The sequence below is a fragment of the Oncorhynchus mykiss genome, chromosome 27 (genome assembly GCF_013265735.2).
Source record: "Oncorhynchus mykiss isolate Arlee chromosome 27, USDA_OmykA_1.1, whole genome shotgun sequence".
NCBI classification, from domain to species: Eukaryota; Metazoa; Chordata; class Actinopteri; order Salmoniformes; family Salmonidae; genus Oncorhynchus; species Oncorhynchus mykiss.
The window spans coordinates 49811806-49838263 of NC_048591.1; the positions used below are offsets into that span (position 1 = coordinate 49811806).

Consider the following 26458-nt stretch of genomic DNA (forward strand, 5'->3'; position numbering starts at 1 on the left):
CTCCCTCTATGGGGTGTTCTCTACCACCCATAGGACTCTTTCCATTATCCTCCCTCTATGGGGTGTTCTCTACAACCCATAGGACTCTTTCCACCATCCTCCCTCTACGGGGTGTTCTCTACCACCCATAGAACTCTTTCCATTATCCTCCCTCTATGGGGTGTTCTCTACCACCCATAGGACTCTTTCCACCATCCTCCCTCTATGGGGTGTTCTCTACCACCCATAGTACTCTTTCCATTATCCTCCCTCTATGGGGTGTTCTCTACCACCCATAGGACTCTTTCCACCATCCTCCCTCTATGGGGTGTTCTCTACCAGACAGACCAGGACCTGGTGTAGAGAGCAGATGGCTTTAGGCTGTGGATCTACTGACAGACCAGGACCTGGTGAAGAGAGCAGATGGCTTTAGGCTGTGGATCTACTGACAGACCAGGACCTGGTGTAGAGAGCAGATGGCTTTAGGCTGTGGATTTACTGACAGACCAGGACATGGGGCCTCATTTCTAACAAACGTTCTTAGATTTATACTTGAACTTAGTCGTAAGATCATTTCCGACGGGTGTGCTTACGTTTGATTCATAAAAGATACTGAGCATAAAACACCTTGCTTACGCAGGTTCTAAGAAGCCCATTTGTAATTGACGCTCCTGTGGTCTATAAATCTGAAATTTACTTAAAATTGACGGCACCTGAACGTGCCTTACAATCAGCGATTTCCCCTTATAGAATGATAGCACAAACGAGGGTTGAGACAGGAATTAGCCACGTTCCGAAAGACGAGATCACGGCGATGGTAGGAGGAGATTGAAGACAGGCGTATTATTCGGTGGGACTAAATAGTGGGTTGACAAACAAGGCCAAACAGGTATCTTTGGAGTGTGTCACTGCTGCAGTGAACGAGGTGGGGCAGCAAGACAGAACTGTCACCGCTGCAGTGAACGAGGTGGGACAGCAAGACACAAACTGTCACCGCTGCAGTGAACGAGGTGGGACATCAAGACAGAACTGTCACCGCTGCAGTGAACGAGGTGGGACAGCAAGACACAAACTGTCACCGCTGCAGTGAACGAGGTGGGACAGCAAGACACAAACTGTCACCGCTGCAGTGAACGAGGTGGGACAGCAAGACACAAACTGTCACTGCTGCAGTGAACGAGGTGGGACAGCAAGACACAAACTGTCACTGCTGCAGTGAACGAGGTGGGACAGCAAGACACAAACTGTCACTGCTGCAGTGAACGAGGTGGGACAGCAAGACACAAACTGTCACTGCTGCAGTGAACGAGGTGGGACAGCAAGACAGAACTGTCACCGCTGCAGTGAACGAGGTGGAGCAGCAAGACAGAACTGTCACTGCTGCAGTGAACGAGGTGGGACATCAAGACAGAACTGTCACCGCTGCAGTGAACGAGGTGGGGCAGCAAGACACAAACTGTCACTGCTGCAGTGAACGAGGTGGGACATCAAGACAGAACTGTCACCGCTGCAGTGAACGAGGTGGAGCAGCAAGACAGAACTGTCACTGCTGCAGTGAACGAGGTGGGACAGCAAGACAGAACTGTCACTGCTGCAGTGAACGAGGTGGGACATCAAGACAGAACTGTCACCGCTGCAGTGAACGAGGTGGGACATCAAGACAGAACTGTCACCGCTGCAGTGAACGAGGTGGGACATCAAGACAGAACTGTCACCGCTACAGTGAACGAGGTGGGACATCAAGACAGAACTGTCACCTCTGCAGTGACCGAGGTGGGACAGCAAGACAGAACTGTCACCGCTGCAGTGAACGAGGTGGGACAGCAAGACAGAACTGTCACCGCTGCAGTGAACGAGGTGGGACATCAAGACAGAACTGTCACCGCTGCAGTGAACGAGGTGGAGCAGCAAGACAGAACTGTCACTGCTGCAGTGAACGAGGTGGGACAGCAAGACAGAACTGTCACTGCTGCAGTGAACGAGGTGGGACAGCAAGACAGAACTGTCACCGCTGCAGTGAACGAGGTGGGACAGCAAGACAGAACTGTCACTGCTGCAGTGAACGAGGTGGGACATCAAGACAGAACTGTCACCGCTGCAGTGAACGAGGTGGGACATCAAGACAGAACTGTCACCGCTGCACTGAACGAGGTGGGACAGCAAGACACAAACTGTCACCGCTGCAGTGAACGAGGTGGAGCAGCAAGACAGAACTGTCACTGCTGCAGTAAACGAGGTGGGGCAGCAAGACAGAACTGTCACCGCTGCAGTGAACGAGGTGGGACAGCAAGACAGAACTGTCACCGCTGCAGTGAACGAGGTGGGGCAGCAAGACAGAACTGTCACCGCTGCAGTGAACGAGGTGGGATATCAAGACAGAACTGTCACCGCTGCAGTGAACGAGGTGGGGCATCAAGACACAAACTGTCACCGCTGCAGTGAACGAGGTGGAGCAGCAAGACAGAACTGTCACCGCTGCAGTGAACGAGGTGGGACAGCAAGACAGAACTGTCACCGCTGCAGTGAACGAGGTGGGGCAGCAAGACACAAACTGTCACTGCTGCAGTGAACGAGGTGGGACATCAAGACACAAACTGTCACCGCTGCAGTGAACGAGGTGGAGCAGCAAGACAGAACTGTCACTGCTGCAGTGAACGAGGTGGGACAGCAAGACAGAACTGTCACTGCTGCAGTGAACGAGGTGGGACATCAAGACAGAACTGTCACCGCTGCAGTGAACGAGGTGGGACATCAAGACAGAACTGTCACCGCTGCAGTGAACGAGGTGGGACATCAAGACAGAACTGTCACCGCTACAGTGAACGAGGTGGGACATCAAGACAGAACTGTCACCGCTGCAGTGAACGAGGTGGGACAGCAAGACAGAACTGTCACCTCTGCAGTGAACGAGGTGGGACAGCAAGACAGAACTGTCACCGCTGCAGTGAACGAGGTGGGACATCAAGACAGAACTGTCACCGCTGCAGTGAACGAGGTGGAGCAGCAAGACAGAACTGTCACTGCTGCAGTGAACGAGGTGGGACAGCAAGACAGAACTGTCACTGCTGCAGTGAACGAGGTGGGACAGCAAGACAGAACTGTCACCGCTGCAGTGAACGAGGTGGGACAGCAAGACAGAACTGTCACTGCTGCAGTGAACGAGGTGGGACATCAAGACAGAACTGTCACCGCTGCAGTGAACGAGGTGGGACAGCAAGACAGAACTGTCACCGCTGCAGTGAACGAGGTGGGACAGCAAGACAGAACTGTCACCGCTGCAGTGAACGAGGTGGGACATCAAGACAGAACTGTCACCGCTGCACTGAACGAGGTGGGACAGCAAGACACAAACTGTCACCGCTGCAGTGAACGAGGTGGGACAGCAAGACAGAACTGTCACCGCTGCAGTGAACGAGGTGGAGCAGCAAGACAGAACTGTCACTGCTGCAGTAAACGAGGTGGGGCAGCAAGACAGAACTGTCACCGCTGCAGTGAACGAGGTGGGACAGCAAGACAGAACTGTCACCGCTGCAGTGAACGAGGTGGGGCAGCAAGACAGAACTGTCACCGCTGCAGTGAACGAGGTGGGACAGCAAGACAGAACTGTCACCGCTGCAGTGAACGAGGTGGGGCATCAAGACACAAACTGTCACCGCTGCAGTGAACGAGGTGGAGCAGCAAGACAGAACTGTCACCGCTGCAGTGAACGAGGTGGGACAGCAAGACAGAACTGTCACCGCTGCAGTGAACGAGGTGGGACAGCAAGACACAAACTGTCACCGCTGCAGTGAACAAGGTGGAGCAGCAAGACAGAACTGTCACCGCTGCAGTGAACGAGGTGGGACAGCAAGACACAAACTGTCACCGCTGCAGTGAACGAGGTGGGACAGCAAGACAGAACTGTCACTGCTGCAGTGAACGAGGTGGGACAGGAAGACAGAACTGTCACTGCTGCAGTGAACGAGGTGGAGCAGCAAGACAGAACTGTCACCGCTGCAGTGAACGAGGTGGGACAGCAAGACAGAACTGTCACCGCTGCAGTGAACGAGGTGGGACAGCAAGACAGAACTGTCACCGCTGCAGTGAACGAGGTGGGACAGCAAGACAGAACTGTCACTGCTGCAGTGAACGAGGTGGGACAGCAAGACAGAACTGTCACCGCTACAGTGAACGAGGTGGGACAGCAAGACAGAACTGTCACTGCTGCAGTGAACGAGGTGGGACAGCAAGACAGAACTGTCACCGCTGCAGTGAACGAGGTGGAGCAGCAAGACACAAACTGTCACTGCTGCAGTGAACGAGGTGGAGCAGCAAGACAGAACTGTCACCGCTGCAGTGAACGAGGTGGGGCAGCAAGACAGAACTGTCACCGCTGCAGTGAACGAGGTGGGACAGCAAGACAGAACTGTCACCGCTGCAGTGAACGAGGTGGGACAACAAGACAGAACTGTCACCGCTGCAGTGAACGAGGTGGGACATCAAGACAGAACTGTCACCGCTGCAGTGAACGAGGTGGGACAGCAAGACAGAACTGTCACCGCTGCAGTGAACGAGGTGGAGCAGCAAGACACAAACTGTCACCGCTGCAGTGAACGAGGTGGAGCAGCAAGACAGAACTGTCACCGCTACAGTGAACGAGGTGGAGCATCAAGACAGAACTGTCACCGCTGCAGTGAACGAGGTGGGACAGCAAGACAGAACTGTCACCGCTGCAGTGAACGAGGTGGAGCATCAAGACAGAACTGTCACCGCTGCAGTGAACGAGGTGGGACAGCAAGACACAACTGTCACCGCTGCAGTGAACGAGGTGGAGCAGCAAGACAGAACTGTCACCGCTGCAGTGAACGAGGTGGGACATCAAGACAGAACTGTCACCGCTGCAGTGAACGAGGTGGGACAGTAAGACAGAACTGTCACCGCTGCAGTGAACGAGGTGGGACATCAAGACAGAACTGTCACCGCTGCAGTGAACGAGGTGGGACATCAAGACAGAACTGTCACCGCTGCAGTGAACGAGGTGGGACAGCAAGACAGAACTGTCACCGCTGCAGTGAACGAGGTGGAGCAGCAAGACAGAACTGTCACCGCTGCAGTGAACGAGGTGGGACATCAAGACAGAACTGTCACCGCTGCAGTGAACGAGGTGGGACAGCAAGACAGAACTGTCACCGCTGCAGTGAACGAGGTGGAGCAGCAAGACAGAACTGTCACCGCTGCAGTGAACGAGGTGGAGCAGCAAGACAGAACTGTCACCGCTACAGTGAACGAGGTGGGATAGCAAGACAGAACTGTCACCGCTGCAGTGAACGAGGTGGGACATCAAGACAGAACTGTCACCGCTGCAGTGAACGAGGTGGGAGAGCAAGACAGAACTGTCACCACTGCAGTGAATGAGGTGGGACAGCAAGACAGAACTGTCACTGCTGCAGTGAACGAGGTGGGGCAGCAAGACAGAACTGTCACCGCTGCAGTGAACGAGGTGGAGCATCAAGACAGAACTGTCACCGCTGCAGTGAACGAGGTGGGACAGCAAGACAGAACTGTCACCGCTGCAGTGAACGAGGTGGGACAGCAAGACAGAACTGTCACCACTGCAGTGAATGAGGTGGGACAGCAAGACAGAACTGTCACTGCTGCAGTGAACGAGGTGGGGCAGCAAGACAGAACTGTCACCGCTGCAGTGAACGAGGTGGAGCATCAAGACAGAACTGTCACCGCTGCAGTGAACGAGGTGGGACAGCAAGACAGAACTGTCACTGCTGCAGTGAACGAGGTGGGAGAGCAAGACAGAACTGTCACCGCTGCAGTGAACGAGGTGGGACAGCAAGACAGAACTGTCACCGCTGCAGTGAACGAGGTGGGACAGCAAGACAGAACTGTTACCGCTGCAGTGAACGAGGTGGGACAGCAAGACAGAACTGTCACCGCTGCAGTGAACGAGGTGGAGCATCAAGACAGAACTGTCACCGCTGCAGTGAACGAGGTGGGACAGCAAGACACAACTGTCACCGCTGCAGTGAACGAGGTGGAGCAGCAAAACAGAACTGTCACCGCTGCAGTGAACGAGGTGGGACATCAAGACAGAACTGTCACCGCTGCAGTGAACGAGGTGGGACAGTAAGACAGAACTGTCACCGCTGCAGTGAACGAGGTGGGACATCAAGACAGAACTGTCACCGCTGCAGTGAACGAGGTGGGACATCAAGACAGAACTGTCACCGCTGCAGTGAACGAGGTGGGACAGCAAGACAGAACTGTCACCGCTGCAGTGAACGAGGTGGAGCAGCAAGACAGAACTGTCACCGCTGCAGTGAACGAGGTGGGACATCAAGACAGAACTGTCACCGCTGCAGTGAACGAGGTGGGACAGTAAGACAGAACTGTCACCGCTGCAGTGAACGAGGTGGGACATCAAGACAGAACTGTCACCGCTGCAGTGAACGAGGTGGGACAGCAAGACAGAACTGTCACCGCTGCAGTGAACGAGGTGGAGCAGCAAGACAGAACTGTCACCGCTGCAGTGAACGAGGTGGGACATCAAGACAGAACTGTCACCGCTGCAGTGAACGAGGTGGGACAGCAAGACAGAACTGTCACCGCTGCAGTGAACGAGGTGGAGCAGCAAGACAGAACTGTCACCGCTGCAGTGAACGAGGTGGGACATCAAGACAGAACTGTCACCGCTGCAGTGAACGAGGTGGGACAGTAAGACAGAACTGTCACCGCTGCAGTGAACGAGGTGGGACATCAAGACAGAACTGTCACCGCTGCAGTGAACGAGGTGGGACAGCAAGACAGAACTGTCACCGCTGCAGTGAACGAGGTGGAGCAGCAAGACAGAACTGTCACCGCTGCAGTGAACGAGGTGGAGCAGCAAGACAGAACTGTCACCGCTACAGTGAACGAGGTGGGACAGCAAGACAGAACTGTCACCGCTGCAGTGAACGAGGTGGGACATCAAGACAGAACTGTCACCGCTGCAGTGAACGAGGTGGGAGATTAAGACAGAACTGTCACCACTGCAGTGAATGAGGTGGGACAGCAAGACAGAACTGTCACTGCTGCAGTGAACGAGGTGGGGCAGCAAGACAGAACTGTCACCGCTGCAGTGAACGAGGTGGAGCATCAAGACAGAACTGTCACCGCTGCAGTGAACGAGGTGGGACAGCAAGACAGAACTGTCACCGCTGCAGTGAACGAGGTGGGACAGCAAGACAGAACTGTCACCACTGCAGTGAATGAGGTGGGACAGCAAGACAGAACTGTCACTGCTGCAGTGAACGAGGTGGGGCAGCAAGACAGAACTGTCACCGCTGCAGTGAACGAGGTGGAGCATCAAGACAGAACTGTCACCGCTGCAGTGAACGAGGTGGGACAGCAAGACAGAACTGTCACTGCTGCAGTGAACGAGGTGGGACATCAAGACAGAACTGTCACCGCTGCAGTGAACGAGGTGGGAGAGCAAGACAGAACTGTCACCGCTGCAGTGAACGAGGTGGGACAGCAAGACAGAACTGTCACCGCTGCAGTGAACGAGGTGGGACAGCAAGACACAAACTGTCACCGCTGCAGTGAACGAGGTGGGAGAGCAAGACAGAACTGTCACCGCTGCAGTGAACGAGGTGGGACAGCAAGACACAAACTGTCACCGCTGCAGTGAACGAGGTGGGACAGCAAGACAGAACTGTTACCGCTGCAGTGAACGAGGTGGGACAGCAAGACACAAACTGTCACCGCTGCAGTGAACGAGGTGGGACAGCAAGACAGAACTGTTACCGCTGCAGTGAACGAGGTGGGACAGCAAGACACAAACTGTCACCGCTGCAGTGAACGAGGTGGGACAGCAAGACACAACTGTGTCTGATGGGGAAAATAAATGGTCTGACCTTAAACTGTAGGGGAAATAAATGGTCTGACCTTAAACTGTAGGGGAAAGAAATGGTCTGACCTTAAACTGTAGGGGAAAGAAATGGTCTGACCTTAAACTGAAAGGGGAAAGAAATGGTCTGAGCTAAACTGTAGGGGAAAGAAATGGTCTGACCTTAAACTGTAGGGGAAATAAATGGTCTGACCTTAAACTGTAGGGGAAAGAAATGGTCTGACCTTAAACTGAAAGGGGAAAGAAATGGTCTGACCTTAAACTGCAAGGGGAAAGAAATGGTCTCACCTTAAACTGTAGGGGAAATAAATGGTCTGACCTAAACTGCAAGGGGAAAGAAACGGTCTGACCTAAACTACAAGGGGAAATAAAAGGTCTGACCTTAAACTGAAAGGGGAAAGAATAGCCTTACATAACCAGCAGGAAAATTACCTACTTCAAGTCTAGACATTGAGTAGAGATAAGATCATTCCCACGTCAAAGTAAGGTATTATAAACAACTACTTATATATGGTTTTCTGCATAAGTCATACTTAAGATCAATATTAATCGTAAGTCTGTTTAATAAATGGCTTATTAGTTTACTGTTCTCCTTTCAGTGACCTGCCACATTAGTTATTTCATGTACGCAGATTTCAAATCCCAAAATATTTGAGCTTGCACCTCGGGAGTGTGAATGAATACTTACAAAATGATATATATATTTTTTTAAATAAAAAAGCATTTTCCGGCAACCAAAAAACAAACAGATGTGACCTTGGGAGAGAGAGGTCTTCTCTTGGTTTCTCTTTAATTTGCCTTGTGCTGTTTGGTGTTCATTATTCCATCACTAAATCATCTTTCATCGAGGAGGAGAGGAGGATGGAAACAGGGAACTCTTAAAGGCATGACAGAATCTTTACCACACATCAAAAATGCACAAGGAATCTTCAGCAGACTGAAGCTAGAATACATTCTTCAAATTATGAAGAAGAGAGCGCACATCCGTCAAGGACAGAGAGACAGGAAGGAAGGCCACATGATAGGGACCACTGGGTATACAGCACTATGTAAATTAAACTGAATAAAGAGAGAAACTAAATAATAAGAATAATACATGTAGGAAATGCTCATTAAGTCTGACATTATATAAAAAAATATTGACAAAATGAAATTACCTCAAAAATATTTATTAAATAATGTTTATTAAACACCCCATATGAGTGTGTGTGTGCGATTGCGAAGGAGTGAGTGAGAGATTTTGGCTTCCAATTGAGTCTGTCTGTCTGCCACATTTGAGTCTAAAACTAACAGGATGAATGCTTTCCATTAAGGAGACAACAGCGCTGAACATTAGCAGAAATCCATGTTAATCACAAACATTCATTAAAGGGGCAATCTGTATTTCAAACAACAGCGAAGTGGACACCCGCCACTGATTTGGTAAACAGCTTATGGATAAGGCCGGAAAAATGTAACCACACTCCAATTCAAAGACAGAGCTATGGATGCAAAGATTGATCATCAATGAGATTAAAATGATAGTGGTAACCGTGTTTTAAGGCTATACAGTGTTTGTTTACAATTACATTGTTTACAAACACTGTAGCAAAACCAGCTGATATTTTGGGCTCTGATGGGTACGACAGTTGAACTAAAGCCCATGAGGCATTTCTATGTTATATTCTTCATGAATGAAGGACTAAAAGCTGCTTAAAGCTGCAATATGTAACTTTTTAGTGGGCCAAATTCACATAGAAATGTGAGACGTAGATCTGTCATTCTCATTGAAAGCCAGTCTAAGAAGCTGTAGATCTGTTCTATGTGTGCTATTTATATTCTAAGAAGTTTTTGCATCTTTGGTTTCAGTTTTGAACACAAACGTCAAACAGCTGAAAATACTATATTTTGGGTTATTGAAAATATATTTCACAGCGGTTTAGATGGTACAATGATTCTCTTGCTTGTTTTGTCACATGAACTGACATTTAGGGAACTATTAGAATTTTAGCAACCAGGAAATGGCAGAGCGATTTCTGCATATTGCACCTTTAAAAGTCCAAAAATAGATGTAGCAATCGCACATTGTCCCTTAAAATCAGCACAGCTGTCAATGATAAATGCAGATGGATGGAATTGCTTCGATTCCACCCCTCCACCCCTGCTCTGCCCAGAATTGAACTTCTCTCCCTCCATGGCTTTACAGCAGTCTTTCTTGCCCATAGCTAATGTCAGAGAAAGACCTGTGAGAATGTTACCCTGGCCAAGACATGGGGAGATGCGTCTGTCTTCTGTTTATCTCAGTTTAGCTGAGGATCATCAACATGTACTTTAAGGTGTTAATGAGAAGCATTACGGTCATTCATCCTCAGTATCAGAAATGTATGTCTGTATATTCAGAAATCTGACATGGGGCAATGTTCAACATGACGGAACAGACTACATTTAGTCAGTTTCCAAAAAAAAATGAATTCTACATTCAGACATGTAGGTATACCTTCATATGCCTGACCATAATCTTTCTTTGGGTTGAGCTTATTGACATCTACTGAGGCAAGTACCAAGCAGTTAGTATTATATTATACTGTAGATACAGCACTACTTGAATTTCTATCAATGGAATGATTTGGTCAATGGTCATTACCCACATCCCTTTGTGATTTCTTCTCTGATCGCTAAAACAGCACGAATCTGCTCTTGATCTATGACAAAACAAATTGAAAATAGAGTTGTGAACGTTTCACATATTACTTTATCGCATCGTAACCTATATAATTCATCACCATTTTCACCAACATGGGCACTGAACCCTCCCCAAGGGGGGGAACAAGAACCAGATCTGGGTGAGAAATCAGCTAATTGTATCACAATATGCATTGAAAATTGGCTGAAATGATGATGATGCATTGTATTGAATAACTGTTTCAACTATTAATTTGTGTTTGTCCCTAATCTATTCAAATAAACCAATTTGAAAATGAATGTAGGTGACTCAGTGGCATTAAATAACCTTTGAAAGCAGCATGAATGATGAGATGGAATGATAGTGTTTCGTCCCTCTAATTACTGATCTCATTCTGACATCATGGTCAGATTAGTCAAAGCAATGAGTTTGGAACCTGGAAATCCCCAAATCACCTTTATAATAAAGCATTGCACGAATCTATAATTTGGTCTTTTATAAAACGTTATGCATTCCTACGTCATTTTACATGACTGGAGACAATAGCCAATACGTTTTAATACCACCCGAATGACTGAAATGACAGGCTATTCTGATACTGACAAAAGATAGTGGTTTAATGTTGTTACATAAAGAGTAATGATATTTTTAAACATTGTAGCACAGAAAAGGCTATCAATTAAGAAAATATTTGAAATGACTTGAAAATGGCAAAGAGTCAATACAGGACAAAGATCGAATCGTACGACACCAGCTCCGACACTCGTCGGATGTGGCAGGGCTTGCAAACTATTACACACTGCAAAGGGAAGCACAGCCAAGAGCTGCCCAGTGACACAAGCCTACCAGATGAGCTAAATTACTTCAATGCTCGCTTCGAGGCAAGTAACGCTGAGACATGCATGAGAGCATCAGCTGTTCCAGACGACTGTGTGATCACGCTCCACGCAGCCGATGTGAGTAAGACCTTTGAACAGGTCAACATTCACAAGGCTGCAGGGCCAGATGGATTAACAGGACGTGTACTCCAAGCATGCGCTGTCCAACTGGCAAGTGTCTTCACTGACATTTTCAACATCTCTCTGTTTAAATCTGAAATGGGAAAGGTGTAACAGTTTGTAGGCTACATCAGTAAGTGACTAAAATGTATCAGAAAAATATTGGAATGTTCTGGAAAACAGCAGGTAAGTTCATCAGGTAACCTGGAAATTGTGTGTATGTGTGAATTGTTGATCTGCATTGCTTCAAATTGTCCCTTCTAACGTCTCTTGCATGTCTGGTGAGCGTTGTAGAGGGTATGTGTTCATGAGAGTCTAACCTTTCAGTAATGTACAATATATATATATATATATATGTATAGAGTACACTGAACATAATTCCAAACATTCCAAATTGTAGTCAACTAACACACAGAGCACTGAAACACACACTTACTCCACCAGACATGCCACCAGGTGTCTTTTCACAGTCCCCAGGTCCAGAACAAATTCAAGGAAACGTACAGTATTATACAGAGCCATGATTGCATGGAACTCCCATCTCATATAGTGCAAGTGAACAGCAAACCTGGTTTCAAAAAACAAATACAGCAACACCTCACGACACAACGTGACCTACTTGTTGTGTGTATGTACTGACACGTGACCTACTTGTTGTGTGTATGTACTGACGTGACCTATTGGTTGTGTGTATGTACTGACGTGACCTATTGGTTGTGTGTATGTACTGACATGTGACCTACTTGTTGTGTGTATGTACTGACACGTGACCTATTGGTTGTGTGTATGTACTGACGTGACCTATTGGTTGTGTGTATGTACTGACATGTGACCTATTGGTTGTGTGTATGTACTGACATGTGACCTATTGGTTGTGTGTATGTACTGACATGTGACCTATTGGTTGTGTGTATGTACTGACGTGACCTATTGGTTATGTGTATGTACTGACATGTGACCTATTGGTTGTGTGTATGTACTGACGTGACCTATTGGTTGTGTGTATGTACTGACGTGACCTATTGGTTGTGTGTATGTACTGACATGTGACCTATTGGTTGTGTGTATGTACTGACATGTGACCTACTTGTTGTGTGTATGTACTGACGTGACCTATTGGTTGTGTGTATGTACTGACATGTGACCTATTGGTTGTGTGTATGTACTGACATGTGACCTACTTGTTGTGTGTATGTACTGACATGTGACCTACTTGTTGTGTGTATGTACTGACATGTGACCTATTGGTTGTGTGTATGTACTGACATGTGACCTACTTGTTGTGTGTGTTTACTGACATGTGACCTACTTGTTGTGTGTATGTACTGACATGTGACCTATTGGTTGTGTGTATGTACTGACATGTGACCTATTGGTTGTGTGTATGTACTGACATGTGACCTATTGGTTGTGTGTATGTACTGACATGTGACCTACTTGTTGTGTGTATGTACTGACATGTGACCTACTTGTTGTGTGTATGTACTGACATGTGACCTATTGGTTGTGTGTATGTACTGACATGTGACCTACTTGTTGTGTGTGTTTACTGACATGTGACCTATTGGTTGTGTGTATGTACTGACATGTGACCAATTGGTTGTGTGTACTGACACGTGACCTACTTGTTGTGTGTATGTACTGACATGTGACCTATTGGTTGTGTGTATGTACTGACATGTGACCTATTGGTTGTGTGTATGTACTGACATGTGACCTATTGGTTGTGTGTATGTACTGACATGTGACCTACTTGTTGTGTGTATGTACTGACATGTGACCTATTGGTTGTGTGTATGTACTGACGTGACCTATTGGTTGTGTGTATGTACTGACACGTGACCTACTTGTTGTGTGTGTGTACTGACACGTGACCTACTTGTTGTGTGTGTGTACTGACACGTGACCTACTTGTTGTGTGTATGTACTGACACGTGACCTACTTGTTGTGTGTGTGTACTGACACGTGACCTACTTGTTGTGTGTGTGTACTGACACGTGACCTACTTGTTGTGTGTATGTACTGACATGTATGTGTAACTGACAGATGCATTAAAACATGAACATGTAGTGTAAAGGATTTTGTCTGTAATGTATTTTGTTATTTGTCAGACCACCAGTAAGACTAGCTGTCCACATTGGCGTCGGCTAATGGGGATCCTAACAAATACAATCGCATTAAAATGTTCCATGAGCTGAAATAAAAGATCCCACAAATGTTCCATACACACAAAAATATTATTTATCACAACATTTGCTCACAAATGTGTTTCCATCCCTGTTAGTGAACGTTTGTCCTTTGCCAAGATAATCCATCCACCTGACAGGTGTGGCGTATCAAGAAGCTGATTAAACAGCTTATTGATTAGATGGGGACAATAGAAGGCCACTCTAAAATGTGCAGTTTTGTCACACAACACACTGCCACAGATGTCTCAAGTTTTTAGGGAGCGCGCAATTGGCATGCTGACCGCAGAAATGTTCACCAGAGAATCAAATGTTAATTTCTCTACCATGAACTGCTTCCAATGTCGTTTTAGAGAACTTGGAAGTACGTCCAAACGACCTCACAACCGCAGATCACGGGATGACGTGTAGGACAGCGTGTTCCAGTTCCTGCCAATATCCAGCCACTTCGCACAGCCATTGAAGAGGAGTGGGACAACATTCCACAGACCACAATCAACAGTCTGATCAACTCTATGCAAAATGGGTTGCTCTGCATGAGACAAATGGTACCAGCTACTGATTAGTTTTCTGATCCTACCTCTCAACATCCTGGTCCCTCTTCCACTACCTCTCAACATCCTGGTCCCTCTTCCACTACCTCTCAACATCCTGGTCCCTCTTCCACTACCTCTCAACATCCTGGTCCCTCTTCCACTACCTCTCAACATCCTGGTCCCTCTTCCACTACCTCTCAACATCCTGGTCCCTCTTCCACTACCTCTCAACATCCTGGTCCCTCTTCCACTACCTCTCAACATCCTGGTCCCTCTTCCACTACCTCTCAACATCCTGGTCCCTCTTCCACTACCTCTCAACATCCTGGTCCCTCTTCCACTACCTCTCAACATCCTGGTCCCTCTTCCACTACCTCTCAACATCCTGGTCCCTCTTCCACTACCTCTCAACATCCTGGTCCCTCTTCCACTACCTCTCAACATCCTGGTCCCTCTTCCACTACCTCTCAACATCCTGGTCCCTCTTCCACTACCTCTCAACATCCTGGTCCCTCTTCCACTACCTCTCAACATCCTGGTCCCTCTTCCACTACCTCTCAACATCCTGGTCCCTCTTCCACTACCTCTCAACATCCTGGTCCCTCTTCCACGACCTCTCAACATACTGGTCCCTCGATCACTATCTCTCAATGCTCAACACTGACTGATCATTTCAGCTGCTGTCACTCACAGTGATTGATGTCCCACAACCCCGCTGCTCAACCCCCATCCCAAGCACACATGCACACACACACACACACACTTTTCATAAAAGATGATGCATTAAACAGCAAGAGAAAACTCATTTGCAATTGCACAGTATAAGGTTGTCAGGATCCCTCTCTGGGAAGGAGAAGAAAGGAGACAACCTATCTGATTGGTTGACATTTCACTTCAGCGGCTGTATTGAGATGGACGTGGTAAACAAGACATATGACCACGTTCCTCCTCATAACAGAACAGAAGAGTTCACCTCTACAAACTATCCTGGGACTACAGAAACATCTACCCCTTTATACCACGTTATCTCCTATCATGGGACTACAGCTAGAAACATCTACCCCTTTATACCACGTTATCTCCTATCCTGGGACTACAGAAACGTTCCAACACAGCCAGCATACTGATCTATGAATCACACCTTCCAACACAGCCTGGACACTAATCTATCAATCACATTTAAATACAGCCTGGATACAAATCTATCAATCACATTTAAATACAGCCTGGATACTAATCTATCAATCACATTTAAATACAGCCTGGATACTAATCTATCAATCACACGATCTAACACAGCCTGGACACTGATCTATCAATCACATTTAAATACAGCCTGGATCCTAATCTATCAATCACATTTAATTACAGCCTGGATACTAATCTATCAATCACATTTAAATACAGCCTGGACACTAATCTATCAATCACATTTAATTACAGACTGGACACTAATCTATAAATCACACGATCTAACACAGCCTGGACACTAATCTATCAATCACATTTAAATACAGCCTGGATACTAATCTATCAATCACATTTAAATACAGCCTGGACACTAATCTATAAATCACATTTCATTACAGCCTGGACACTAATCTATCAATCACATTTAATTACAGTCTGGACACTAATCTATCAATCACATTTAAATACAGCCTGGACACTAATCTATCAATCACATTTCATTACAGCCTGGACACTAATCTATCAATCACATTTAATTACAGCCTGGACACTAATCTATTAATCACATTTCATTACAGCCTGGACACTAATCTATTAATCACATTTAAATACAGCCTGGACAATAGCCTATTAATCTCATTTAATTACAGCCTGGACAATAATCTATCAATCTCATTTAAATACAGCCTGGATATTAATCTATCAATCACATTTTAATACAGACAGGACACTAATCTATTAATCACATTTAAATACAGCCTGGACAATAGTCTATTCATCACATTTAAATACAGCCTGGACACTAATCTATCAATCACATTTAAATACAGCATGGACACTAATCTATCAATCACATTTAAATACAGCATGGACACTAATCTATCAATCACATTTAAATACAGCCTGGACACTAATTTATCAATCACATTTAAATACAGCCTGGGTACTAATCTATCAATCACATTTAAATACAGCCTGGACACTAATCTATCAATCACATTTAAATACAGTCTGGACACTAATCTATCAATCACAAGTTTGTACTCTTTGTAGTCCTAATGGAAACAACAGTCCACACATAAACCACTCCAATGTGAGGGTGTATGTGGGCAGGTTAGGATAAACCACTCCAACGTGAGGGTGTATGTGGGGAGGTTAGGATAAACCACTCCAACGTGAGGGTGTATGTGGGGAGGTTGGGATAAACCACTCCAACGTGAGGGTGTATGTGGGGAGGTTAGGATAAACCACTCCAACGTGAGGGTGTATGTGGGCAGGTTAGGATAAACCACTCCAATGTGAGGGTGTATGTGGGGAGGTTAGGATAAACCACTCCAACGTGAGGGTGTATGTGGGGAGGTTAGGATAAACCACTCCAACGTGAGGGTGTATGTGGGGAGGTTGGGATAAACCACTCCAACGTGAGGGTGTATGTGGGGAGGTTGGGATAAACCACTCCAACGTGAGGGTGTATGTGGGGAGGTTAGGATAAACCACTCCAACATGAGGGTGTATGTGGGGATGGTTAGGATAAACCACTCCAACGTGAGGGTGTATGTGGGGAGGTTGGGATAAACCACTCCAACGTGAGGGTGTATGTGGGGAGGTTGGGATAAACCACTCCAACGTGAGGGTGTATGTGGGGAGGTTGGGATAAACCACTCCAATGTGAGGGTGTATTTGGGGAGGTTAGGATAAACCACGACACACATATTTTTTGAACCATTGTGTACAATTGAGGAAGAAAATGGTTTTAGGGGCATTTTCCCAGAAACAGACTAAGTGCTGGACTGAAAAGCTCAATGGAGATAAATATGTTTAGTCCAGTTCTGGGCTTAATCTGTGTCTGCTAGAAAGCACAGTCACAGTCTGTTCCTAAACATTGTCAAATCTTTTCAGATTCCATCCATACCTTCTGCTGGGCTGAATGCGTCTGTCTCCTCTCCTCCATGTTACTCTAGGCTTGGGAGATGCTCGGGGTCTACATCCCAACAACATGTCTTTCCCCAGCGTGGCGATCAGACGGACAGGGTTAGGGCTGAAGACTGGGGGTGACGCTGTGGAACAGATAAAAACATTTGATTTCACCTTTATTCTCCCTTGAGGTTAGAATCCACTTTTACGAAAGGGACCTGGATACGGTTCAACAGGTCACAGTACTATAACAGGTCACAGTACTACAACAGGTCACAGTACTATAACAGGTCACAGTAGTACAACAGGTCACAGTAGTACAACAGGTCACAGTACTATAACAGGTCACAGTACTATAACAGGTCACAGTAGTATAACAGGTCACAGTAGCGATCATACTGTCAAATCACAAAAAGACGTCAGAGGTGTCAGAAACGGAACATTTATACTATGAATATACACTGCTCAAAACAATTGGCTGGAACACTTAAACAACACAATGTAACTCCAAGTCAATCACACTTCTGTCAAACTGACCACTTAGGAAGCAACACTGATTGACAATAAATTTCACATGCTGTTGTGCAAATGGAATAGACAACAGGTGGAAATTATAGGAAATTAGCAAGACCCCCAATAAAGGAGTGGTTCTGCAGGTGGTAACCACAGACCACTTCTCAGTTCCTATGCTTCCTGGCTGATGTTTTGGTCACTTTTGAATGCTGGCGGTGCTTTCACTCTAGTGGTAGCATGAGACGGAGTCTACAACCCACACAGGTGGCTCAGGTAGTGCAGCTCATCCAGGATGGCACATCAATGCGAGATGTGGCAAGAAGGTTTGCTGTGTCTGTCAGCGTAGTGTCCAGAGCATGGAGGCGCTACCAGGAGACAGGCCAGTACATCAGGAGACGTGGAGGAGGCCGTAGGAGGGCAACAACCCAGCAGCAGGACCGCTACATCTGCCTTTGTGCAAGGAGGAGTAAGAGGAGCACTGCCAGAGCCCTGCAAAATGACCTCCAGCAGGCCACAAATGTGCATGTGTCTGCTCAAACGGTCAGAAACAGACTCCATGAGGGTGGTATGAGGGCCCGACGTCCACAGGTGGGGGTTGTGCTTACAGCCCAACACCGTGCAGGACGTTTGGCATTTGCCAGATAACACCAAGATTGGTAAATTCGCCACTGGCGCCCTGTGCTCTTCACAGATGAAAGCAGGTTCACACCGAGCACATGTGACAGACATGACAGTCTGGAGACGCCTTGGAGAACGTTCTGCTGCCTGCAACATCCTCCAGCATGACCAGTTTGGCGGTGGGTCAGTCATGGTGTGGGGTGGCATTTCTTTGGGGAGCCGCACAGCCCTCCATGTGCTCGCCAGAGGTAGCCTGACTGCCATTAGGTACCGAGATGAGATCCTCAGACCCCTTGTGAGACCATATGCTGGTGCGGTTGGCCGTGGGTTCCTCCTAATGCAAGACAATGCTAGACCTCATGTGGCTGGAGTTTGTCAGCAGTTCCTGCAAGAGGAAGGCATGTCTCGCTCCATCCACGTTGCACCACAGACTGTCCAGGAGTTGGCGGATGCTTTAGTCCAGGTCTGGGAGTGATCCCTCAGGAGACCATCCGCCACCTCATCAGGAGCATGCCCAGGCGTTGTAGGGAGGTCATACAGGCACGTGGAGGCCACACACACTACTGAGCCTCATTTTGACTTGTTTTAAGGACATGACATCAAAGTTGGATCAGCCTGTAGTGTGGTTTTCCACTTAAATTTTGAGTGTGACTCCAAATCCAGACCTCCATGGGTTGATACATTTGATTTCCTTTGATCATTTTTGTGTGATTTTGTTGTCAGCACATTAAACTATGTAAAGAAACAAGTATTTAATAAGAATATTTCATTCGTTCAGATCTAGGATGTGTTATTTTAGTGTTCCCTTTATTTTTTTGAGCAGTGTATTATCATTGTCATAATTATTTTCTGGTCATAAACACATTGTCCAATGAACAATTATCAGGAGGTACAACACAAAATATTGAACATTTTAGGGATTTTATCGTATAATCGTCTACAATATATGGGCATTTTTACAGTAAATATCCTATTAGAAAGACGCAATCATAAATATCTGGTCCGTAAATAAAGTAAATTGTTTATACCAGAGGTTAAATATGTCCAATGATTCAGCCCTCCTCCTCCCATCCTCATGTTTAACATTAACAGATAATTACTGCTAAATGCCGAAAGTGTCCAGAGGGAAGTGTTATGTGACCAATCAGATGACTCGTAAGGTTTTCAAGCCAAACATCAACTGATCAAATCATGGACATAATTGCATTGACCTTAAAATGTCAGGGAACAGAGCTGGGAGGTGTCCCGTATGATCAGAGCTCACAGGGAACAGAGCTGGGAGGTGTCCTGTATGATCAGAGCTCACAGGGAACAGAGCTGGGAGGTGTCCCGTATGATCAGAGCTCACAGGGAACAGAGCTGGGAGGTGTCCAGTATGATCAGAGCTCACAGGGAACAGAGCTGGGAGGTGTCCTGTATGATCAGAGCTCACAGGGAACAGAGCTGGGAGGTGTCCTGTATGATCAGAGCTCACAGGGAACAGAACTGGGAGGTGTCCAGTATGATCAGAGCTCACAGGGAACAGAGCTGGGAGGTGTCCTGTATGATCAGAGCTCACAGGGAACAGAGCTGGAAGGTGTCCCGTATGATCAGAGCTCACAGGGAACAGAGCTGGGAGGTGTCCCGTATGATCAGAGCTCACAGGGAACAGAGCTGGGAGGTGTCCCGTATGATCAGAGCTCACAGGGAACAGAGCTGGGAGGTGTCCCGTATGATCAGAGCTCACAGGGAACAGAGCTGGGAGGTGTCCCGTATGATCAGAGCTCACAGGGAAAAGAGCTGGGAGGTGTCCAGTATGATCAGAGCTCACAGGGAACAGAGCTGGGAGGTGTCCCGTATGATCAGAGCTCACAGGGAACAGAGCTGGGAGGTGTCAAGTATGATCAGAGCTCACAGGGAACAGAGCTGGGAGGTGTCCAGTATGATCAGAGCTCACAGGGAACAGAGCTGGGAGGTGTCCCGTATGATCAGAGCTCACAGGGAACAGAGCTGGGAGGTGTCCTGTATGATCAGAGCTCACAGGGAACAGAGCTGGGAGGTGTCCCGTATGATCAGAGCTCACAGGGAACAGAGCTGGGAGGTGTCCCGTATGATCAGAGCTCACAGGGAACAGAGCTGGGAGGTGTCCTGTATGATCAGAGCTCACAGGGAACAGAGCTGGGAGGTGTCCAGTATGATCAGAGCTCACAGGGAACAGAGCTGGGAGGTGTCCAGTATGATCAGAGCTCACAGGGAACAGAGCTGGGAGGTGTCCCGTATGATCAGAGCTCACAGGGAACAGAGCTGGGAGATGTCCAGTATGATCAGAGCTCACAGGGAACAGAGCTGGGAGGTGTCCTGTATGATCAGAGCTCACAGGGAACAGAGCTGGGAGGTGTCCTGTATGATCAGAGCTAACAGGAAACAGAGCTGGGAGGTGTCCAGTATGATCAGAACTCACAGGGAACAGAGCTGGGAGGTGTCCAGTATGATCAGAACTCACAGGGAACAGAGCTGGGAGGTGTCCTGTATGATCAGAGCTCACAGGGAACAGAGCTGGGAGGTGTCCAGTACACTGCTGTCAACGTACTGTACTATCTTACGTCAAAACAATTAGAAGACCTGCCGATACAACATCTGGGTCCTAATGATTTTGGTCCTAAAGGCACGACAGCTCTGTCCTTCCAGTGCCTCCTCCCTTCCTCTCTTCCCCGGTCCTCCCTCCACTCTCCCTCCCTAAAAAAAATGTCCTGTAGCATGGCAGGCTCCCTCCATCCCTCCTCCCCTTCCCCCAGAAGAGCTGTGACAGGATCACCCTCCACCCCAGCTTCCCCCAGAAGAGCTGGGACAGAATCACCCTCCACCCCCCTTCCCCCAGTAGAGCTGTGACAGGATCACCCTCCACCCCAGCTTCCCCCAGAAGAGCTGGGACAGGATCACCCTCCACCCCCCTTCCCCCAGTAGAGCTGGGACAGGATCACCCTCCACCCCCTTCCCCCAGTAGAGCTGGGACAAGATCACCCTCCACCCCAGCTTCCCCCAGAAGAGCTGGGACAGGATCACCCTCCACCCCCCTTCCCCCAGTAGAGCTGGGACAGGATCACCCTCCACCCCCCTTCCCCCAGTAGAGCTGTGAAAGGATCACCCTCCACCCCAGCTTCCCCCAGAAGAGCTGGGACAGGATCACCCTCCACCCCCCTTCCCCCAGTAGAGCTGTGACAGGATCACCCTCCACCCCAGCTTCCCCCAGAAGAGCTGGGACAGGATCACCCTCCACCCCCCTTCCCCCAGTAGAGCTGGGACAGGATCACCCTCCACCCCCCTTCCCCCAGTAGAGCTGGGACAAGATCACCCTCCACCCCAGCTTCCCCCAGAAGAGCTGGGACAGGATCACCCTCCACCCCCCTTCCCCCAGTAGAGCTGGGACAGGATCACCCTCCACCCCCCTTCCCCCAGTAGAGCTGGGACAAGATCACCCTCCACCCCAGCTTCCCCCAGAAGAGCTGGGACAGGATCACCCTCCACCCCCCTTCCCCCAGTAGAGCTGGGACAGGATCACCCTCCACCCCCCTTCCCCCAGTAGAGCTGTGACAGGATCACCCTCCACCCCAGCTTCCCCCAGAAGAGCTGGGACAGGATCACCCTCCACCCCCCTTCCCCCAGTAGAGCTGTGACAGGATCACCCTCCACCCCAGCTTCCCCCAGAAGAGCTGGGACAGGATCACCCTCCACCCCCCTTCCCCCAGTAGAGCTGTGACAGGATTACCCTCCACCCCCCTTCCTCCAGTAGAGCTGGGACAAGATCACCCTCCACCCCCCTTCCCCCAGTAGAGCTGGGACAGGATCACCCTCCACCCCCCTTCCCCCAGTAGAGCTGTGACAGGATCACCCTCCACCCCCCTTCCCCCAGTAGAGCTGAGACAGGATCACCCTCCACCCCCCCTCCCTTCCCCCAGAAAAGCTATGACAGGATCACCCTCCATCCCCCCTTCCCTTCCCCCAGAAGAGCTGTGACAGGATCACCCTCCATCCCCCCTTCCCCCAGTAGAGCTGGGACAGGATTACCCTCCATCCCTCCTTCCCTTCCCCCAGAAGAGCTGTGACATGATCACCATCCACCCCCCCTTTCCCCAGAGGAGCTGTGACAGGATCACCCTCCACCCCTCCTTCCCCCAGTAGAGCTGGGACAGGATCAGAGGCGAGGGGCATCCAGGGTCCCCTATGTAGCCTCCAGTGATGACTCATCTCCAAGGTGTTATTAGCCATGTAATCGGTCCTGATAGCTGCTGCTTGAGGACATCCTCACGAAGGACACAGACAGAGAGTAAGAATGTATACCTGTAGGGTATGGTTACCAGAATATTAATCACCATCAGCAGCGTCCAAACCTCCTCATTCTGACTGTTGTTTAAAGGCAAGAGGAAGCGGGGGAGGGAAGGAGGAGAGAGGGGGAGGCAGGCAGGAGAGAGGGGGAGGCAGGGAAGAGAGAGGGGGAGGGGAGGCAGGAAGGAGAGAGGGGGGGGAGGCAGGCAGGAAGGAAGGAGAGAGGGGGAGGCAGGCATGAGAGAGGGGGAGGCAGGGAAGAGAGAGGGGGAGGGGAGGCAGGAAGGAGAGGGGGGAGGGGAGGCAGGAAGGAGAGAGGGGGAGGGGAGGCAGGAGAGAGGGGGAGGCAGGGAAGAGAGAGGGGGAGGGGAGGCAGGAAGGAAGGAGCGAGGGGGAAGGGAGGCATGAAGGAGAGAGGGGGAGGCAGGCAGGAGAGAGGGGGAGGCAGGGAAGAGAGAGGGGGAGGGGAGGCAGGAGAGAGGGGGAGGCAGGGAAGAGAGAGGGGGAGGGGAGGCAGGAAGGAAGGAGAGAGTGGCGAGGGATCTCATTCTCAGTCACTTTGCTTAACATGATCAGACGACAGAGGCTTATGGTGTTCACAGAGACTGCATCTACTTCATGTAATTAACACATCATGGTCTCAACATACAGTATTTGCTGTATGACTCAGGGTTGGGAATGAACATGAAATTAATGTGACGTTACAGAAACTTGGGATGGTTCATTCGTTACGGTTCATATTCTCAAAATGTGATGCCTGAAGAAACAAGGCCCACAATGTAGATGCTAAATCAAAATGACCAACAGGATATGAGGAGAGGGGGAAAGGAAGAGTGGAGAATTGGAGGAGAGCTAGAGAGAAGAGGAAAGGAAAGCTGGAGAGGACAGCTGGAGAGGAGAGTTGGAGAGAAAAGCTGGAGAGGAGAGGAGAGGAGGGGAGAGGAGAGCTGGAGAGGGGAGCTGGAGAGGAGAGTAGAGGAAAGCTGGAGAGGAGAGGAAAGCTAGAGAGGAGAGGAGAGCTGAAGAGGAGAGGAAAGCTGGAGAGGAGAGCTGGAGAGGAGAGGAGAGCTGGAGGGGAGAGGAGAGCAGTAGAGGAGAGGAGAGCAGTAGAGGAGAGGAGAGCTGGAGAGGAGAGGGGAGCTGGAGAGGAGAGGGGAGCTGGAGCTGGAGAGGAGAGATGAGGGGAGAGCTGGAGAGGAGAGGAGAGCTGGAGAGAGCTGGAGAGGAGAGCTGGAGAGGAGAGGAGATGAGAGCTGGAGAGGAGAGCTGAGCTAGAGAGGAGAGGAGATCTGGAGAGGAGAGATGAGGAGAGCTGGAGAGGAGAGCAGACAGCGAATACTGCAGGGCAGATATACAGCCAGTAAATACTGCATGGCAGACAGCCAGTGAATACTGCACGGCAGAGAGACATCCAGTGAATACTGCAGGGCAGACAGACAGTGAATACTGCAGGGCAGAGAGACAGCCAGTGAATACTGCAGGGCAGACAGACAGTGAATACTGCAGGGCAGACAGCCTGTGAATACTGCAGGGCAGACAGACAGTGAATATTGCAGGGCAGATAGACAGCCAGTGAATATTGCAGGGAGACAGACATATAGGGAATAGGGTACCTTATATCTTTTAAATGTTACCTTTATATATAACTAGGCGATAACAAATTCTTATTTTCAATGATGGCCTAGGAACAGTGAGTTAACTGCAGAACGACAGATTTTTACCTTGTCAGCTCGGGGATTCGATCCAGCAACCTATCGGTTACTAATCCAACGCTCTAACCACTAGGCTACCTGCCGCCCCTAGTTGTTAGGGAATAGGGAATAGGGTACCATTTGGGATGCATCCTCTGTCATCCTCTGTCTTTCATTTCTTCATGCTAACCACTTTTAAGGTTCAATCAAGCACCGTTGATTGCCAATCAGCCTTCTCAAGCGGTGTTTTCGTCCCATATTCCTACCTCTCTCCCTTATCAGGCCGTGGCCTATCCAATGTCACACGCCGACATCCAGCAATGCATAGAGGTGAAGAAAAGAGCAGGTCCACCTTTGTTGAAAAACAGGCCATTTACATTTCAATTTGCCACAACAAAAGAATTGACTTTATCTTTTCTCATTAGAACAGACCTTCTCCTTTAACATAATGACAAACACACCAGAACAGACCTTCCCTTTAACCTCTTGAAACTAGGGGGCACTATTTACATTTTTGGAAAAATAACGTTCCCAAAGTAAACGGGCTATTTTTCAGGACCAGATAATAGAATATGCATATAATTGTCAGATTAGGATAGAAAACACTCTAAAGTTTCCAAAACTGTCAAAATATTGTCTGAGTATAACAGAACTGATATTGCAGGCGAAAGCCTGAGAAAAATCCAATGAGGAAGGGACTCTTGTTTAGAAACCTCTGTGTTCCTATGCGTCCCTATTGAGCAGTGAATGGGATATCAACCAGATTCCTTTTTTCTATGGCTTCCCTAATGTGTCTAGTGTCACAAGACATAGTTTCAGGCTTTTCTTTTGAAAAATTAGCGTGAAGGACAACATTGCGTCAGTGGTCAGGTGGTGGCCCTCAGAGTGATTTTTGCGTAATAGACAAAAGCGGCCATTGTTCCTCTCGCTCCTACTGGGAAGCCAACTGACCCGGTTGATATATTATCGAATAGATATTTGAAAAACACCTTGGGGATTGATTATAAAAAACGTTTGCCATGTTTCTGTCGATATTATGGATCTAATTTTTAATATTCTTCGGTGTTGTCGTGACCGCAGTTTCCGGTGGATTTCTCAACCAAACGTGAAGTACAAACTGAGGTATTTCGACTATAAAAATAATCTTTATGGGACAAAATGAAAATTTGCTGTCTAACTGGGAGTATCGTGAGTGAAAGCATCTGAAGCTCATCAAAGGTAAACTATTTAATTTGATTGCATTTCTGATTTTCATCTCTAATTAGTGTCAGTTGATGACAATTCTCCCAGATCCGGGATGGGGAGTTCCAACATAATGACAAACACACCAGAACAGACCTTCCCTTTAACATAATGACAAACACACCAGAACAGACCTTCCCTTTAACATAATGACAAACACATCAGGACAGAGCTTCCCTTTAACATAATGACAAACACACCAGAACAGACCTTCCCTTTAACATAATGACAAACACACCAGAACAGACCTTCCCTTTAACATAATGACAAACACACCAGAACAGACCTTCCCTTTAACATAATGACAAACACACCAGAACAGACCTTCCCTTTAACATAATGACAAACACACCAGAACAGACCTTCCCTTTAACATAATGACAAACACATCAGAACAGACCTTCCCTTTAACATAATGACAAACACACCAGAACAGACCTTCCTTTAACATAATGACAAACACACCAGAACAGACCTTCCTTTAACATAATGACAAACACACCAGAACAGACCTTCCCTTTAACATAATGACAAACACACCAGAACAGACCTTCCCTTTAACATAATGACAAACACACCAGAACAGACCTTCCCTTTAACATAATGACAAACACACCAGGACAGACCTTCCCTTTAACATAATGACAAACACACCAGAACAGACCTTCCCTTTAACATAATGACAAACACACCAGAACAGACCTTCCCTTTAACATAATGACAAACACACCAGGACAGACCTTCCC

General features: G+C 48.2%; 1 protein-coding gene across 1 annotated transcript in view; it reads right to left on the reverse strand.

Moving 5' to 3' along the window:
* The window catches only part of LOC110519322 (contactin-5), a 560400-nt gene that overhangs the window by 155650 nt on the left and 378292 nt on the right, over positions 1 to 26458 (reverse strand). The window contains exon 12 of the mRNA XM_036964829.1: positions 17345 to 17489. Coding sequence (XP_036820724.1) covers positions 17345 to 17489 — 145 coding nt within the window. The remainder of the gene's footprint in view (positions 1 to 17344; positions 17490 to 26458) is intronic.